General features: G+C 40.5%; 2 protein-coding genes and 1 pseudogene across 2 annotated transcripts; all 3 read left to right on the forward strand.

Moving 5' to 3' along the window:
- The first annotated feature begins 573 nt into the window (after window positions 1–573).
- LOC146380600 (serine/threonine-protein kinase pim-2-like) lies at window positions 574–5,367 on the forward strand. The gene is made up of 10 exons (XM_084939795.1): window positions 574–754; window positions 1,383–1,625; window positions 2,692–2,934; window positions 3,069–3,203; window positions 3,321–3,415; window positions 3,557–3,604; window positions 3,708–3,926; window positions 4,034–4,214; window positions 4,301–4,471; window positions 4,560–5,367. Exons 1-10 carry the CDS (start codon window positions 694–696, stop codon window positions 4,649–4,651), a joined length of 1,488 nt encoding a protein of 495 aa, XP_084795921.1. The 5' UTR covers window positions 574–693; the 3' UTR covers window positions 4,652–5,367.
- A 6,863-nt stretch (window positions 5,368–12,230) lies between these two features.
- LOC146380601 (serine/threonine-protein kinase pim-2-like) lies at window positions 12,231–17,029 on the forward strand. The gene is made up of 10 exons (XM_084939796.1): window positions 12,231–12,412; window positions 13,041–13,283; window positions 14,350–14,592; window positions 14,727–14,861; window positions 14,979–15,073; window positions 15,215–15,262; window positions 15,366–15,584; window positions 15,692–15,872; window positions 15,959–16,129; window positions 16,218–17,029. The coding sequence occupies exons 1-10, from the start codon at window positions 12,352–12,354 to the stop codon at window positions 16,307–16,309; spliced, it is 1,488 nt and encodes a 495-aa protein (XP_084795922.1). The 5' UTR covers window positions 12,231–12,351; the 3' UTR covers window positions 16,310–17,029.
- A 1,152-nt stretch (window positions 17,030–18,181) lies between these two features.
- Window positions 18,182–18,290, forward strand: LOC146380602 (5S ribosomal RNA; annotated as a pseudogene).
- The last annotated feature ends 1,200 nt before the right edge of the window (window positions 18,291–19,490 follow it).

The raw sequence follows: 19,490 nt of genomic DNA on the forward strand, positions 1-19,490 counted from the left end.
AAAAAAGGCACTTCAAGTGCCAAATTGCTTTATATTTCTTCACTTAAATATACGGCCGCAAGTAGGGCTGACATGGGCCCCAGGTTTGATGTGTTCTGCCGTAAACTGGACAAACCAACATAAGGATGGAAGCCACTGTGGGACTTTTTCAGTAAATTGAGCATGTGTTTTATAAGTTAATCAGTAAATTAACACCAATAGCTAGTTAACCCATAGCTATTCACACAACAACGGGGTATTGGGTAACTATGATGTTTTTATTTTAGAAAACAAAGTACACATGAATTAATGTACTTTAATAGAAAATGGAAAGGTGATACAACCTCAAAAACGTGGTTGCCTCTAGATTTAAAAAGAGAAATAAGGTCGAGTAGTTACACTATATAAAGAATAAATGCACAATTTAAAAAACAAAATTCATAGGTAGGTATATCGACTTCTTATTAAATTATATGAATTATTATGGATTTGTCTGCCACAGTGTTTTTCTTTAAACTACTTAGGAGCACTTTTACTGGCAGTCGGTGATGTCATTGAAAGGCAAGGTTCTGTTGCCATAGTCTCCTGAGTTTATTTTGAAAGCTCACTTACGGAACTCGCTTAAACAGTTTAGAAAAGACAAGTGCACACATTTGAAGAAGTATTCCCTCGTTACGGTGACATTTTCCCTTTTAAAAGGTCTCAAAAATTAACATGAAAAAGGAAACGAGAAAAAATACAAATCCAGGAGATAAGAAAGATCCAGGAGATCAAAGTAAGTAAACAAATACATCAAATCTGGGTAAAATCCCTCAAATAACAGAATCTACTTTTCTAAAAATGTTGACAGTCTGTGTATAAAATGAAACATTTGAATCCTACCCATATGGAAAAGATATATATAAATCCTATAAAGTTTGTATCTGTCTTGTGTGAAACTTGTATGTTTTGGATACTTACTGAAACAATATATGAAAGTAATGAGAAAGTGGCCACTTTCATGAGTAAATCATATAAGCCTGATATGATTCACTGTATGAAGTAGGCCACATCTTATGCAAGTCTTTTATAAATTTGTACTATTTCTTTTCCATATGGGTATGTTTGACTGAAAATGGCATAATTACAACACGTCTAATCAAAGAAAGGTTAATGGCGCACTTTGTCTTTTGGTAAAATAATGTGACACGTTTATTCTTGGACTCAGCAGTAAAAACAGATCAACAAGTGTTATGAAGATCTAAGTCTTAGTAGACCTAGTATGGACTGGTGTTGCTCTGTTTTTTATCAAAAGGATAAACTTGTTATTATAATTTAACCAATACTCCCTAAAATGGCATCAAAATCCTTCCAGTCCTGATGTCGAGCGCTCTTTTTCACTACTGTGTTGTTGTTGTTTATAGACTCTAAGAGCAGGATGGCTAAAAGAAAGGCCAGTCCTGAAAAGAAGACCCCCGTAAAAAGAAGGAGGGTCACTGAGCAGGCTGCTCCTTCCACCAGCTCAGATACACATCAGGTCAAAGCAGTGAAGCGTAAGGCCCAGCAAGATGGAGCGAGCACAACCAGTCCACCAAAGAAGATTAAACTTGCTGAGCCTACGAGTGGAGACAGGGAGCAAGCGTCTTCCTCCGTGGACGCTGGTAAAGGTAGGCTAATTAGTTGAGTGAGGGGTAGATTAAGTGCACAGCTGGTTTCTCGGTTTAAGATATTAGTGTTTGGGAGATACTTTTCTGTTGTACAGTTCATTTGCTGTTATGGAGTTCTTGTTACTGATAAAAAAAAGTATATTTTTTGTTTCAAAATAGCTGATCTGCTCTATGCCAACAACTGCGAACAAATATAATTCTATAAAGTTGGTCTATGTAGTGTGTAACTGTTGATATAGAGCGTTATTAAATTTATTGCTAATGCAATCATATGGCACGTTGACTTCTAAGGAAATTTTAGATGGCACTTATCATCAGAAAGGTTGCTGACACCTGGGTTAGACCTTCATATTAATTTTTTTTTTAAACTTTTTTAAGAACGCATTTTAACATTGGACTCAAAAATAAATAAATCCCCCCTAACAAAAAAGGCACTTCAAGTGCCAAATTGCTTTATATTTCTTCACTTAAATATACGGCCGCAAGTAGGGCTGACATGGGCCCCAGGTTTGATGTGTTCTGCCGTAAACTGGACAAACCAACATAAGGATGGAAGCCACTGTGGGACTTTTTCAGTAAATTGAGCATGTGTTTTATAAGTTAATCAGTAAATTAACACCAATAGCTAGTTAACCCATAGCTATTCACACAACAACGGGGTATTGGGTAACTATGATGTTTTTATTTTAGAAAACAAAGTACACATGAATTAATGTACTTTAATAGAAAATGGAAAGCTGATACAACCTCAAAAACGTGGTTGCCTCTAGATTTAAAAAGAGAAATAAGGTCGAGTAGTTACACTATATAAAGAATAAATGCACAATTTAAAAAACAAAATTTATAGGTAGGTATATCGACTTCTTATTAAATTATAAACAGATCAACAAGTGTTATGAAGATCTAAGTCTTAGTAGACCTAGTATGGACTGGTGTTGCTCTGTTTTTTATCAAAAGGATAAACTTGTTATTATAATTTAACCAATACTCCCTAAAATGGCATCAAAATCCTTCCAGTCCTGATGTCGAGCGCTCTTTTTCACTACTGTGTTGTTGTTGTTTATAGACTCTAAGAGCAGGATGGCTAAAAGAAAGGCCAGTCCTGAAAAGAAGACCCCCGTAAAAAGAAGGAGGGTCACTGAGCAGGCTGCTCCTTCCACCAGCTCAGATGCACATCAGGTCAAAGCAGAGAAGCGTAAGGCCCAGCAAGATGGAGCGAGCACAACCAGTCCACCAAAGAAGATTAAACTTGCTGAGCCTACGAGTGGAGACAGGGAGCAAGCGTCTTCATCCGTGGACGCTGGTAAAGGTAGGCTAATTAGTTGAGTGAGGGGTAGATTAAGTGCACAGCTGGTTTCTCGGTTTAAGATATTAGTGTTTGGGAGATATTTGTGTGTATGATCTAATACGCTGATGTGCTTTTGGTGTTTTCCACATCTGCAGACTGCAGTCAAAACACAAAGGGGTGCACAAAAAATGGCAGAAGGAAGACTGCGGGAGACAGCAAAGAGTCACCCAAGAAAAAGAAAAAGGACAAAACCAAAAACGTCGTCCAAAATTCAGCAGCCGACCAGCAACGTAAGTAGCAAGCAGCTTGGCTTTTATACTCAGGTGAAGAGCAAAATGAACATTTAGGGTACAGCAGAGAGTAATTTGTGTCACAGCTGTAGTAAAACAACATTTGTGTCTTTTCAGGGGAATACCAAGCCAGATATGTGCAGGAGCACCATCTAGGAAAGGGCGGCTTTGGAGCAGTGTTTGCTGGCTACAGGATAACAGATCATTTCCCAGTAAGTGTTCAGATGGTGGGAGTAAGACAGGCAGTAATGCAGATAACGGATAATATCGTCAGCTGAGCATTAAAGGTGCCGTTTTACACCTTTAATGATGTCATACTGAGGAAATGCTCACCAATGCTCTGTGTCTTTTAGGTAGCCATCAAACACATTCCCAAGGACAAAATCCCCATCCAAGTGACGGTAAGTGTGCAACACTTGAACTGTTTTTACATTCCTGGACTGAGTGCAGCGTTCACCTGTGAAACGTCTGTTCCTCATCATCCACTTTGTTGTAATATATCAGGATGAAAACGGGAAGGAAGTCTCAGTGGAAGTGGCCATTTTGCTGAAGCTTGCAGCTGAAGCAGATGGATCAGTGGGAACGTCGGCTCCTGTGTCTCTGTTGGACTGGTTTGACTTTGGCACAGAACTGATCCTGGTGCAGGAGAGACCTGTCCCCGCGGTGGACCTCTTTGATTACATAAGAGAAAATGGAGGATGTTTACCAGAAGGAAAGGCCAAGGTAAGTTGACTGGAAGAGCCTTAGACTGTACAGCATTCAATCAAAGCACAGAGTATCAGAGAAGCATCAACCTGTTGACTCATTACTGTCTTTTTCATCTTTTCCAGGTCATTCTGAAGCAACTGGTTGATGCAGCAAAGGACCTGGAGGAGAAACACATCTTTCACCGGGACATCAAGAGTGACAACATTCTGATTGAGACCGGCTCAGATGTGCCTCGAGTTCGTATCATTGACTTCGGACTGAGCTGCTTTGCTACGGAGCGATCGCGGTTCCGCTTCTTCTATGGTAACATATTCAGCTCCTGCTCTTCACAGATGTAGCAATTTGTGCCTTTTGTTTTAGAAGAAATTGTAATTGTGTCTGTTTATTAGGTACACCTATCCACAGCCCTCCCGAATGTTACTGGGGCAAAAAATACAGGCCTGGACCCACCACGGTGTGGCAAATGGGAGTGGTGCTGTACGAAGCGCTTCATGTGGGGGACTTTAATATCATGACGTTCCTCGAAAAGGAACTGAAATTCAACGAGCATCTGTCCCCACGTAAGAAAACATCACACTTCAAGATTCACTGATGGCTTGGATCATTGGAACTATCATCTTCATCTTTTCTCCCTTTCTTTCTTTCCAGACTGCCAGAATTTCTTGGATGCGTGTTTAACCGAAGTCCCGGAGGAGCGCCCAACGCTGGGGGACCTCCAGCGTCACCCCTGGCTCAGATAAAGCCATCTCTCACACACACACACACACATTTCATATCTTATGATGTAAGTGTGATACATGGCCTAACCTTCTTTTTTTTGTCTTTCTTTCATTTTTTTTGTTTTTTTTAACAGGAAAAGATTGTTTTTTGGGTTTTTTTTGGCCGATTCTAAATTTTGCTATCCTGAAATTCCTGTAACCCCCCCAGCCATCCCAGGAAAGGGGATCTCTCTTTGAATTGGCTTTCCCGAGGTTTCTTCCCATCATTCTGGCCCCCTGGGGAGTTTTTCCTCGTCTTCATAGAGAGCTTGGGCTGGGTCAGGAGCTTCATCAGAATTGGCATGATTTGATTAGGTTAATGTAATAAAACACATTGATGTAATCAAAATTAGTAAAGATCAAAAGATTTAACTTAAACTTCCATTAAAACTTGTTTAACTCAACTTTGCTGAGAATACTCTTTCATTACCATGTCAAGGATTGTTTTTTACTCATGATGCATTTTGACAAGTAAGAAAACTGAAAACGAAATCAGGTTAAAGTATGCACAACGAAAGTCACACTGTCACTGCTCTGAAGACTTGCATCTGTTGCCCTAACCTCTAACGGTGTGTTCACACCGAACGCGATGGACGCGAATAGAGCGTCAGGTTTACATGTAAAGTCAATGGAAAAGCACGATGACACGTGATTGCGAGCAGATTTGCGTCGCGAAAACGCCAAAACTCGCGAATAAAACCACGCGCGTGAGTTTTTGTGTTGCATTTTGTGCATACACGCGTTTCACGTCTACCGCTCGAGTTGGAAAAATCTGAACTCCAGCGTCAAATCGCGCCACGACAACCAATCAGGAGCCTGGTGACGTGGCTGTGACCTAGGTCAAAGGGGCAGATCCAGCCAAAGCCCTTCATACTTTGAGGGAAGGCTAATCAATGCCGTAGCAAACAACCCGGAGCTGTACGACACCAGCTGCTTTCTGTACCGAGACAGGAATAAAAAGGACCGAGCTTGGAGGAAGATATGTGAAGAGATCGGGCAACCTGGTAAGTTCATTCATTTCTCTTTTGAAAGTTTTCACTGACCCGGGGAAGCCGCACAAAAGGTAGCAAGCCACCGCTATTTTCCCACTGACGTACAAATACCGCTCTGCTTTTATGCATGTTGTCATTTAGGAATATATTTTATTGTTTATTAATAAACAGCACACAGTAGTCCCGCTCATCCGTCACTGCTTCGCTTTTTTTATTTTTTATTGCACAGTACAGCATTGCATTCTGCAGCCTGATTGACATGTCTGCTCCGTGTCGTGTCTCCTGCACTTGCCAAATTTATCACGTTTGGTTTTGAGAACCATCACGTCCAATAGAAAAAACAGCACAAAAACACCCATAACTATGAGCCTCATTCGGAAATACACACCTGCACCGGGAGGGAAAAAGGCGCACGAAAGTGGCAGGCAGATGAAGACAAAACGCGGCATAATAATACTTTTACGTTTTGCAATCTACAAAGGTTTGCACTTTGAGAATCAATTGTGAGAACTGTGAGTAATGGTCTTGTGTGTGGGGAAAAAAAGTGTATAAACTGCGTGGTGAGGGGCTAGTTATTCTGAGAACCGCTGCTGCAATAAATGAGGGACCACTGTATACTCTATGATTATTATATTCAACCTATTAATATTTAATACTGTAGTGATAGAACCAACTGATTCTGCAGCAGAGCATCCCCTGTTGCTTCTCCTGGCTCCCCAGTCCCTGAGCTCCTGCACCACAGGTATGTAATTGTAGCATCAGATGTACAGCAAGCACTGATAGCTTTTTACTCGGTGGGATTCCCTTGTGATCACCTTTACTAAATGTCTACAACCAATCTGATTATATCCTGTTTGTTTTTTTTCGATGTTGAAATTAAAATCTAGTAGCAGCCTTCTCATTTCTTTGTGTTTTGTGCTGTTTTACAGGCCCACAGAGGAGGACAGCTCCGAGGCAGATGAGGGACAGGTCCCAGGGCGGTCCATCGGCGGTGGAGCTGGCCATCCTGGAGTCCCTGAAGAGGCCACACCAGTCTCCAATGGAGCATTTCCTCCTCAGCCCTGTTCCTGGTCTGGAGAGCAGCTGGGTCCTTTTTATTCCTGTCTCTCTGTAAATACTTATATTTTATATATTTATGTTTAATGTTTTTCTGTTTGAGAATTTTAATATTATTTCAAATAAATTTTTATAATGACTAATGTCTCAGTTCTACTACACAGCAAATGTTGGCACACGACTTGACACATGTAGAATTTATTTCATATTATACTAATGACAAAATATACTAATACAGTGGGATGCAAAAGTTTGGGCAACATTGTTAATAGCCATCATTTTCCTTTATAAATCGTTGTTACAATAAAAAGTGGCAGTTAAATATATCATATAGGAGACACACACAGTGATATTTGAGAAGTGAAAAGAAGTTTACTGGATTTACAAAAAAGTGTGCAATAATTGTTTAAACAAAATCAAGCAGGTGCATAAATTTGGGCACCACAAAAAAAGAAATGGAATAAATATTTAGTGTATATCAATGTGTGTGTCTCCTATATGATATATGGGGTTCCTTTGGGCGTGCTTCCCATCCAGAGCTCCACAGCACAGAGGAAAGCTCCAGCGCTCCTGGAATCCCTCTGTGATGGACCGCCAGTCTTCAGTTGAAGGCACAGCCATGAAATCGTCCACTAGACAGTCCCAGATGGCCGTCGCTACCTGGGGGATGATCTGGCTCACCGTGGACACACCGACTCTGAAACTGAACGCGATGGTCCTGAAGGAGTCCTCGGTGGCAAGGAACCTGGACAAAATTGTTTAAAATTAGTATTATGTGTACTGCAGTTACAAAATACATTATTGAAATTCCAAAATTACAAATTACAAAACATAAATCTTACATAAAACATTTTGTAATTATAAGGATAATTACATGATATATATTAGATATAATCTAAAACAGTCTGCGGTGATTATATACAAATATTCAACTATCCCAGAATTAAACCAGGTCTAAATAAAAAGGAGTGACTATCACTGCAAAGGTTAACTCAGTGGTCCTAATGCTACAGTTTGATATCAGCAAACACCGAGCGCATACATTGATATGACACCACAGCCATGCTATCATTCAAACGCTGATAACAGCATAAATCGAATTAAATCGGGACTTGATGAGACCTTCTGAGTATCACTAGAAATATTATAAACAGTCGTCTCCGTACCACAGTTTGCTTTCAGTAAACACCGAGAGCATTCACTGTTAGCATAGCACATCCATGTTAGCAGTGTATAAATGGATGGTTTAGCATATATTAGCACAGGTATCAATAAAGGACTACCGTATTAAATACTTTTACTAACCTCAGGCAGATGGACAGGCGCTCTGCAGGTGGGATTGAGCGCCTGTAATTGGTGTCTAGGCGGGCGATTCTGGGACCGACACGGGAAAGCAGGTCCTCAAACTGGCCGAGTGAAAGACGGTGATATCGCTGGAATCGGCCGTCATCCAGGCGCAGCTCCTGGAGCAAATGGTGAAACTGACCAATCTGCTCACGCCTCTGGAGGACCTGATAGACCCAGGTACGGCGAGGACGTCTTTTACGCCGCTGCTCTGCTCTCCACAGTACATAGAGAAGGGAGACTCTCTCTTCAAGCGCTAGCTCGACAGCTGCCATCTTGCAAAGATACCGTCTGGCACAACTTCCTCCCACATTCCTCCCACATTTCCATTTCACGCGCTTCTGATTTTTCTTGGACACGCGTTGAGGCGCGAATGTGCACGCGTCAAATTAGGGGCGTTTTTTTCGCGTCCATCGCGTTCGGTGTGAACACACCGTAATGCGTCTCAACAGATTTCCTGGCTCTAACAGAGGTTGCAACAGTTTTTCCTTCCCACTGTTGCTGATTGTTTGCTCATAGTGGGCTCTCTGATTGGTGGGATTCATTTTCTAATAGTATAGGGTCTCTGCCTTCCAATGTAAAGTGCCTCTAGACAACAGATGTGACTTGTTGCTATAGTTAAGGTTGAATTTAATCATTAATGTCCATTCAGTAGTGAAAATTTTATATTTCTTAATAGGGGTGGGTTTTGATGATCGATTTATCGATTAAAATCGATTCTGGCTTGGATAACGTGATATCGATTCATTAAAAACCTGAATCGAATTTTAAATATAAATTTATTTTGCCCGAAATGCCAGAATCTCAGGTTAAACCTTACAAAATTTCTACAACCACCAAACAGCTAAAACAGTAAATGAGAGCAGGTACACGGATTCTGCACAAAGACGTAAACACAAAACGCGGACCCGACGGATCAGAATCACTGAGATGTGGCTTTCTCACCCGCCGGCACGTACGCTTAGCTGTGTCTCTAATCAAACCTCGGTAACTTTGCTCTGCTTCACTTCGTTTTTGACTGCACAATATTTTTAATGTCATCTGCTATAAAAACCCAGACCAAGTCTCGCAAGTGTCAGCTTTCTTTTTATAGACATAAAAATATAGATATGTACTGATAAGTGATCAGAATTATAATATTTCTGACTGTCTGAGGCAAAATTTCCCTGATTCAAATCGAATCGAAACAAATCAAATGGTGGATCGAATCGATTCGGGACCTTGTGAATCGGAATCGAATGGATTCTAGAAATCAGTGACGATACCCAGCCATATTTCTTAATATCCATCTATACTCAATGTGAATTCCATAAATTTAATAGAGCTGTTTGACTGATCACCTAATGTGTGACAAAAGAATCCACTGTGATGCTAATGACCGTCTGCGCTCTCTTACCTGTCTGTAAAAGTTGGCCTTGTCTCTCTCACTCTGCCTTCTCTCACTCGTTTCCCGGTCCAGTGATGCCTCTCTCCTCTGTTGCAGAAGTTCCAGCCCGTGCTCTTCCTGTGTTCCGCGTGCCCGACTGTTTCTCTGGAGCACTGTTAATGACCGTGCTCCTGTTTAAGTTGATTCCTCTCATGAATAAATCTTGTAAATATTTCAAGTCTGCTCTTAGGTCCAACTGCACTCTCATTTCCAGTTTGTGACATGGGCTTTTCTTCCTTTCTTTCCTTTGCATTATTGTCAGGTCTTTACCTTTCAATATAAAGTGCCTTGAGGCAACCGTTGTTGTGATTTTGGCGCTACATTAATAAAAGTGACTTGAAATTGAATAAGTGCAAGAAGACACAGCTGAGCTCAATCTAAATAATAGAGCAAATGAAAATAAAACTAAAGGCAAAGTACAAGAGACAAAAAACTGAAAACAGAAACTGAACTAATTACACACAGAGACAAGAGACTAACACTCAACTAGTCATAGAAACACAGGGGAGGTTACAGCTAATCAAAACACACCGATTAAAATATCAAATTCAAAGAATTCTTCCCCTCAACCACAACCGCTCACAGCAGATGGCTGCCCCTCTCTGAGCAAGACATGTCCTTCAATGCACATATTAAACAAATATGTAGGACTGCTTTCTTCCATTTGGGCAACATCTCTAAAATTAGAAATATCCTGTCTCAGATTGACGCTGAACTAGTTCATGCATTTATTACTTCTAGGCTGGACTACTGTAATTCATTACTATCAGGAAGTCCTAGAAACTCCCTGAAAAGCCTTCAGCTAATCCAAAATGCTGCAGCAAGAGTACTGACAGGGACTAGAAAGAGAGAGCAGATTTCTCCTGTATTGGCTTCCCTGCATTGGCTCCCTGTTAAATCTAGACTTGAATTCAAAATCCTGCTCCTCACATTCAAGGTCTTAAATAATCAGCCCTTATCTTATCTTAATGACCTTGTAGTACCATATCACCCTATTAGAGCACTTTGCTCTCGCACTGCAGGCCTACTTGTTGTTCCTGTTGTTGTTGTGCCTACTTGATAGAGACGTTTTGGCTTCATTTTTGGGGAGCTGTCGCGTCATCCATGTTTTCTACAGTCAATGCTTATAGGACCCCTGCTCATGAATCAAAAAGACTCAGATTTTCACGTGCTGATTGGAAAACTGTTGCATGCAATGTATGCTCAAGGGTTAAATAAAAGGCAGTTGAGTGGAAGGACAGATATTGTGTGAGGAGACAAGTTAAAAGTCAAGGAATGTCAAAAACCTATATGGAGGGTCTTTTATAAACCCTTGCTGAATAAGAGATCAGGTAATGTACAATGGAGGAATTTGCATAGGGGCATTGCTGTTAATAGTTTTGTGCCCAAGGTTAAAAAAGATGCAAGTGAATGATGTCCCTTTTATCCAGAGATATAATCTTTTTTAATGTTTCTTGAATGTAAATGGCTTGAACCACTGTGTATTATGTTAAAACATGTCTTTGAAAAGTGTGGAGTGGCTTAGTCTCCATTGGCATTTTTGTTTGGTGCCAGTTATACCCCCCCAAAATAAATAAATAAATAAATTATTGCACTGATTTAGGTTTAAGGGGTCACTTTTATCATATGTTTTTTTTATAATTTAACATGATTCTGCAAAATTGGGGTGTAACATGTTGACTCAAATCTTTGATAGACAGTTGCAGTTGCAGCGAAATTTGTGTATCTCTGATTGCAGCTAGAGTAGGGACACTGGGAGGAGATCCAGTGTGTACTTTCCATAGGTAAGGTGGGCAGTCCTTAGTTTCCGGGGAGAAAGCTGGTGTTATGTAGCTCAAATCATATAAGCCTGATATGATTCACTGTATGAAGTAGGCCACATCTTATGCAAGTCTTTTATAAATTTGTACTATTTCTTTTCCATATGGGTATGTTTGACTGAAAATAGCATAATTACAACACGTCTAATCAAAGAAAGGTTAATGGGGCACTTTGTCTTTTGGTAAAATAATGTGACAAGTTTATTCTTGGACTCAGCAGTAAAAACAGATCAAGAAGTGTTATGAAGATCTAAGTCTTAGTAGACCTAGTATGGACTGGTGTTGCTCTGTTTTTTATCAAAAGGATAAACTTGTTATTATAATTTGACCAATACTCCCTAAAATGGCATCAAAAAAGGCACTTCAAGTGCCAAATTGCTTTATATTTCTTCACTTAAATATACGGCCGCAAGTAGGGCTGACATGGGCCCCAGGTTTGATGTGTTCTGCCGTAAACTGGACAAACCAACATAAGGATGGAAGCCACTGTGGGACTTTTTCAGTAAATTGAGCATGTGTTTTATAAGTTAATCAGTAAATTAACACCAATAGCTAGTTAACCCATAGCTATTCACACAACAACGGGGTATTGGGTAACTATGATGTTTTTATTTTAGAAAACAAAGTACACATGAATTAATGTACTTTAATAGAAAATGGAAAGGTGATACAACCTCAAAAACGTGGTTGCCTCTAGATTTAAAAAGAGAAATAAGGTCGAGTAGTTACACTATATAAAGAATAAATGCACAATTTAAAAAACAAAATTCATAGGTAGGTATATCGACTTCTTATTAAATTATATGAATTATTATGGATTTGTCTGCCACAGTGTTTTTCTTTAAACTACTTAGGAGCACTTTTACTGGCAGTCGGTGATGTCATTGAAAGGCAAGGTTCTGTTGCCATAGTCTCCTGAGTTTATTTTGAAAGCTCACTTACGGAACTCGCTTAAACAGTTTAGAAAAGACAAGTGCACACATTTGAAGAAGTATTCCCTCGTTACGGTGACATTTTCCCTTTTAAAAGGTCTCAAAAATTAACATGAAAAAGGAAACGAGAAAAAATACAAATCCAGGAGATAAGAAAGATCCAGGAGATCAAAGTAAGTAAACAAATACATCAAATCTGGGTAAAATCCCTCAAATAACAGAATCTACTTTTCTAAAAATGTTGACAGTCTGTGTATAAAATGAAACATTTGAATCCTACCCATATGGAAAAGATATATATAAATCCTATAAAGTTTGTATCTGTCTTGTGTGAAACTTGTATGTTTTGGATACTTACTAAAACAATATATGAAAGTAATGAGAAAGTGGGCACTTTCATGAGTAAATCATATAAGCCTGATATGATTCACTGTATGAAGTAGGCCACATCTTATGCAAGTCTTTTATAAATTTGTACTATTTCTTTTCCATATGGGTATGTTTGACTGAAAATGGCATAATTACAACACGTCTAATCAAAGAAAGGTTAATGGGGCACTTTGTCTTTTGGTAAAATAATGTGACAAGTTTATTCTTGGACTCAGCAGTAAAAACAGATCAACAAGTGTTATGAAGATCTAAGTCTTAGTAGACCTAGTATGGACTGGTGTTGCTCTGTTTTTTATCAAAAGGATAAACTTGTTATTATAATTTAACCAATACTCCCTAAAATGGCATCAAAATCCTTCCAGTCCTGATGTCGAGCACTCTTTTTCACTACTGTGTTGTTGTTGTTTATAGACTCTAAGAGCAGGATGGCTAAAAGAAAGGCCAGTCCTGAAAAGAAGACCCCCGTAAAAAGAAGGAGGGTCACTGAGCAGGCTGCTCCTTCCACCAGCTCAGATACACATCAGGTCAAAGCAGTGAAGCGTAAGGCCCAGCAAGATGGAGCGAGCACAACCAGTCCACCAAAGAAGATTAAACTTGCTGAGCCTACGAGTGGAGACAGGGAGCAAGCGTCTTCCTCCGTGGACGCTGGTAAAGGTAGGCTAATTAGTTGAGTGAGGGGTAGATTAAGTGCACAGCTGGTTGCTCGGTTTAAGATATTAGTGTTTGGGAGATACTTTTCTGTTGTACAGTTCATTTGCTGTTATGGAGTTCTTGTTACTGATAAAAAAAAGTATATTTTTTTGTTTCAAAATAGCTGATCTGCTCTGTGCCAATATCTGCGAACAAATATAATTCTATAAAGTTGGTCTATGTAGTGTGTAACTGTTGATATAGAGCGTTATTAAATTTATTGCTAATGCAATCATATGGCACGTTGACTTCTAAGGAAATTTTAGATGGCACTTATCATCAGAAAGGTTGCTGACACCTGGGTTAGACCTTCATATTAATTTTTTTTTAAACTTTTTTAAGAACGCATTTTAACATTGGACTCAAAAATAAATAAATCCCCCCTAACAAAAAAGGCACTTCAAGTGCCAAATTGCTTTATGTTTCTTCACTTAAATATACGGCCGCAAGTAGGGCTGACATGGGCCCCAGGTTTGATGTGTTCTGCCGTAAACTGGACAAACCAACATAAGGATGGAAGCCACTGTGGGACTTTTTCAGTAAATTGAGCATGTGTTTTATAAGTTAATCAGTAAATTAACACCAATAGCTAGTTAACCCATAGCTATTCACACAACAACGGGGTATTGGGTAACTATGATGTTTTTATTTTAGAAAACAAAGTACACATGAATAATGTACTTTAATAGAAAATGGAAAGGTGATACAACCTCAAAAACGTGGTTGCCTCTAGATTTAAAAAGAGAAATAAGGTCGAGTAGTTACACTATATAAAGAATAAATGCACAATTTAAAAAACAAAATTTATAGTGTAGGTATATCGACTTCTTATTAAATTATAAACAGATCAACAAGTGTTATGAAGATCTAAGTCTTAGTAGACCTAGTATGGACTGGTGTTGCTCTGTTTTTTATCAAAAGGATAAACTTGTTATTATAATTTAACCAATACTCCCTAAAATGGCATTAAAATCCTTCCAGTCCTGATGTCGAGCACTCTTTTTCACTACTGTGTTGTTGTTGTTTATAGACTCTAAGAGCAGGATGGCTAAAAGAAAGGCCAGTCCTGAAAAGAAGACCCCCGTAAAAAGAAGGAGGGTCACTGAGCAGGCTGCTCCTTCCACCAGCTCAGATGCACATCAGGTCAAAGCAGAGAAGCGTAAGGCCCAGCAAGATGGAGCGAGCACAACCAGTCCACCAAAGAAGATTAAACTTGCTGAGCCTACGAGTGGAGACAGGGAGCAAGCGTCTTCATCCGTGGACGCTGGGAAAGGTAGGCTAATTAGTTGAGTGAGGGGTAGATTAAGTGCACAGCTGGTTGCTCGGTTTAAGATATTAGTGTTTGGGAGATATTTGTGTGTATGATCTAATACGCTGATGTGCTTTTGGTGTTTTCCACATCTGCAGACTGCAGTCAAAACACAAAGGGGTGCACAAAAAATGGCAGAAGGAAGACTGCGGGAGACAGCAAAGAGTCACCCAAGAAAAAGAAAAAGGACAAAACCAAAAACGTCGTCCAAAATTCAGCAGCCGACCAGCAACGTAAGTAGCAAGCAGCTTGGCTTTTATACTCAGGTGAAGAGCAAAATGAACATTTAGGGTACAGCAGAGAGTAATTTGTGTCACAGCTGTAGTAAAACAACATTTGTGTCTTTTCAGGGGAATACCAAGCCAGATATGTGCAGGAGCACCATCTAGGAAAGGGCGGCTTTGGAGCAGTGTTTGCTGGCTACAGGATAACAGATCATTTCCCAGTAAGTGTTCAGATGGTGGGAGTAAGACAGGCAGTAATGCAGATAACGGATAATATCGTCAGCTGAGCATTAAAGGTGCCGTTTTACACCTTTAATGATGTCATACTGAGGAAATGCTCACCAATGCTCTGTGTCTTTTAGGTAGCCATCAAACACATTCCCAAGGACAAAATCCCCATCCAAGTGACGGTAAGTGTGCAACACTTGAACTGTTTTTACATTCCTGGACTGAGTGCAGCGTTCACCTGTGAAACGTCTGTTCCTCATCATCCACTTTGTTGTAATATATCAGGATGAAAACGGGAAGGAAGTCTCAGTGGAAGTGGCCATTTTGCTGAAGCTTGCAGCTGAAGCAGATGGATCAGTGGGAACGTCGGCTCCTGTGTCTCTGTTGGACTGGTTTGACTTTGGCACAGAACTGATCCTGGTGCAGGAGAGACCTGTCCCCGCGGTGGACCTCTTTGATTACATAAGAGAAAATGGAGGATGTTTACCAGAAGGAAAGGCCAAGGTAAGTTGACTGGAAGAGCCTTAGACTGTACAGCATTCAATCAAAGCACAGAGTATCAGAGAAGCATCAACCTGTTGACTCATTACTGTCTTTTTCATCTTTTCCAGGTCATTCTGAAGCAACTGGTTGATGCAGCAAAGGACCTGGAGGAGAAACACATCTTTCACCGGGACATCAAGAGTGACAACATTCTGATTGAGACCGGCTCAGATGTGCCTCGAGTTCGTATCATTGACTTCGGACTGAGCTGCTTTGCTACGGAGCGATCGCGGTTCCGCTTCTTCTATGGTAACATATTCAGCTCCTGCTCTTCACAGATGTAGCAATTTGTGCCTTTTGTTTTAGAAGAAATTGTAATTGTGTCTGTTTATTAGGTACACCTATCCACAGCCCTCCCGAATGTTACTGGGGCAAAAAATACAGGCCTGGACCCACCACGGTGTGGCAAATGGGAGTGGTGCTGTACGAAGCGCTTCATGTGGGGGACTTTAATATCATGACGTTCCTCGAAAAGGAACTGAAATTCAACGAGCATCTGTCCCCACGTAAGAAAACATCACACTTCAAGATTCACTGATGGCTTGGATCATTGGAACTATCATCTTCATCTTTTCTCCCTTTCTTTCTTTCCAGACTGCCAGAATTTCTTGGATGCGTGTTTAACCGAAGTCCCGGAGGAGCGCCCAACGCTGGGGGACCTCCAGCGTCACCCCTGGCTCAGATAAAGCCATCTCTCACACACACACACACACATTTCATATCTTATGATGTAAGTGTGATACATGGCCTAACCTTCTTTTTTTGTCTTTCTTTCATTTTTTTTGTTTTTTTTAACAGGAAAAGATTGTTTTTTGGGTTTTTTTTGGCCGATTCTAAATTTTGCTATCCTGAAATTCCTGTAACCCCCCCAGCCATCCCAGGAAAGGGGATCTCTCTTTGAATTGGCTTTCCCGAGGTTTCTTCCCATCATTCTGGCCCCCTGGGGAGTTTTTCCTCGTCTTCATAGAGAGCTTGGGCTGGGTCAGGAGCTTCATCAGAATTGGCATGATTTGATTAGGTTAATGTAATAAAACACATTGATGTAATCAAAATTAGTAAAGATCAAAAGATTTAACTTAAACTTCCATTAAAACTTGTTTAACTCAACTTTGCTGAGAATACTCTTTCATTACCATGTCAAGGATTGTTTTTTACTCATGATGCATTTTGACAAGTAAGAAAACTGAAAACTAAATCAGGTTAAAGTATGCACAACGAAAGTCACACTGTCACTGCTCTGAAGACTTGCATCTGTTGCCCTAACCTCTAACGGTGTGTTCACACCGAACGCGATGGACGCGAATAGAGCGTCAGGTTTACATGTAAAGTCAATGGAAAAGCGCGATGACACGCGATTGCGGGTCCCGCGAAAATTCGGAAGCAGATTTGCGTCGCGAAAACGCCAAAACTCGCGAATAAAACCACGCGCGTGAGTTTTTGTGTTGCATTTTGTGCATACACGCGTTTCGCGTCTACCGCTGGAGTTGGAAAAATCTGAACTCCAGCGTCAAATCGCGCCGCGACAACCAATCAGGAGCCTGGTGACGTGGCTGTGACCTAGGTCAAAGGGTCAGATCCAGCCAAAGCCCTTCATACTTTGAGGGAAGGCTAATCAATGCCGTAGCAAACAACCCGGAGCTGTACGACACCAGCTGCTTTCTGTACCGAGACAGGAATAAAAAGGACCGAGCTTGGAGGAAGATATGTGAAGAGATCGTGCAACCTGGTAAGTTCATTCATTTCTCTTTTGAAAGTTTTCACTGACCCGGGGAAGCCGCACAAAAGGTAGCAAGCCACCGCTATTTTCCCACTGACGTACAAATACCGCTCTGCTTTTATGCATGTTGTCATTTAGGAATATATTTTATTGTTTATTAATAAACAGCACACAGTAGTCCCGCTCATCCGTCACTGCTTCGCTTTTTTTATTTTTTTATTGCACAGTACAGCATTGCATTCTGCAGCCTGATTGACATGTCTGCTCCGTGTCGTGTCTCCTGCACTTGCCAAATTTATCACGTTTGGTTTTGAGAACCATCACGTCCAATAGAAAAAACAGCACAAAAACACCCATAACTATGAGCCTCATTCGGAAATACACACCTGCACCGGGAGGGAAAAAGGCGCACGAAAGTGGCAGGCAGATGAAGACAAAACGCGGCATAATAATACTTTTACGTTTTGCAATCTACAAAGGTTTGCACTTTGAGAATCAATTGTGAGAACTGTGAGTAATGGTCTTGTGTGTGGGGAAAAAAGTGTATAAACTGCGTGGTGAGGGGCTAGTTATTCTGAGAACCGCTGCTGCAATGAATGAGGGACCACTGTATACTCTATGATTATTATATTCAACCTATTAATATTTAATACTGTAGTGATAGAACCAACTGATTCTGCAGCAGAGCATCCCCTGTTGCTTCTCCTGGCTCCCCAGTCCCTGAGCTCCTGCACCACAGGTATGTAATTGTAGCATCAGATGTACAGCAAGCACTGATAGCTTTTTACTCGGTGGGATTCCCTTGTGATCACCTTTACTAAATGTCTACAACCAATCTGATTATTACGGCCATACCACCCTGAGCACGCCTGAACTCGGAAGCTAAGCAGGGTTGGGCTTGGTTAGTACTTGGATGGGAGACCGCCTGGGAATACCAGGTGCTGTAAGCTTGATGTAATATTATCTACAGCTACTCTTAGTACCATTGATGGTAAGTTAGACTCTTTTTCTCCAATTGATCTTTCTGAGTTAACTTCAATAATTACTTCCTCCAAACCATCAACGTGTCTTTTAGACCCCATTCCTACAAAACTGCTGAAAGAAGTCCTGCCATTAATTAATTCTTCGATCTTAAATATGATCAACCTATCTCTAATAATCGGCTATGTACCACAGGCCTTCAAGCTGGCTGTAGTTAAACCTTTACTCAAAAAGCCATCTCTAGACCCAGCAGTCTTAGCTAATTATAGGCCAATCTCCAACCTTCCTTTCATATCAAAAATCCTTGAAAGAGTAGTTGTCAAACAGCTAACAGATCATCTGCAGAGGAATGGTTTATTTGAAGAGTTTCAGTCAGGTTTCAGAGCTCATCACAGCACAGAAACAGCTTTAGTGAAGGTTACAAATGATCTTCTTATGGCCTCTGACAGTGGACTCATCTCTGTGCTTGTCCTGCTAGACCTCAGTGCAGCGTTCGATACTGTTGACCATAATATCCTATTAGAGCGATTAGAACATGCTGTAGGTGTTACAGGTACTGCACTGCAGTGGTTTGTATCATATCTATCTAATAGACTCCAATTTGTGCATGTAAATGGAGAGTCCTCTTCATACACTGAGGTTAATTATGGAGTTCCACAGGGTTCAGTGCTAGGACCAATTCTGTTTACATTATACATGCTTCCCTTAGGCAGCATCATTAGAAGACATAGCATACATTTTCACTGCTATGCAGATGACACCCAGCTCTATCTGTCCATGAAGCCAGATAACACACACCAATTAGTTAAACTGCAGGAATGTCTTAAAGACATAAAGACCTGGATGGCCGCTAACTTTCTGCTTCTTAATTCAGATAAAACTGAGGTTATTGTACTCGGCCCTGAAAATCTTAGAAATATGGTATCTAACCAGATTCATACTCTGGATGGCATTACCTTGGCCTCCAGTAACGCTGTGAGGAACCTTGGAGTCATTTTTGACCAGGACATGTCCTTCAACGCACATATTAAACAAATATGTAAGACTGCTTTCTTCCATTTGCGCAACATCTCTAAAATTAGAAATATCCTGTCTCAGAGTGACGCTGAAAAACTAGTTCATGCATTTATTACTTCCAGGCTGGACTACTGTAATTCATTATTATCAGG

Source organism: Perissodus microlepis, chromosome 9 (assembly GCF_051167445.1).
Source record: "Perissodus microlepis isolate ML-2025 ecotype Zambia chromosome 9, ASM5116744v1, whole genome shotgun sequence".
Classification (NCBI taxonomy): Eukaryota; Metazoa; Chordata; class Actinopteri; order Cichliformes; family Cichlidae; genus Perissodus; species Perissodus microlepis.

What these genes read in the sequence shown, in the direction of transcription:
- LOC146380600 (XM_084939795.1), top strand. Translation starts at nt 694, where the DNA reads ATGAAAAAGGAAACGAGAAAAAATACAAATCCAGGAGATAAGAAAGAT. An exon ending in GAAAGATCCAGGAGATCAAA is followed by an intron (nt 755 to 1,382) that starts GTAAGTAAACAA and finishes TGTTGTTTATAG; the next exon opens with ACTCTAAGAGCAGGATGGCT. An exon ending in AAATCCCCATCCAAGTGACG is followed by an intron (nt 3,605 to 3,707) that starts GTAAGTGTGCAA and finishes GTAATATATCAG; the next exon opens with GATGAAAACGGGAAGGAAGT.
- LOC146380601 (XM_084939796.1), top strand. Translation starts at nt 12,352, where the DNA reads ATGAAAAAGGAAACGAGAAAAAATACAAATCCAGGAGATAAGAAAGAT. An exon ending in TTCAGCAGCCGACCAGCAAC is followed by an intron (nt 14,862 to 14,978) that starts GTAAGTAGCAAG and finishes GTGTCTTTTCAG; the next exon opens with GGGAATACCAAGCCAGATAT. An exon ending in CAACGAGCATCTGTCCCCAC is followed by an intron (nt 16,130 to 16,217) that starts GTAAGAAAACAT and finishes CTTTCTTTCCAG; the next exon opens with ACTGCCAGAATTTCTTGGAT.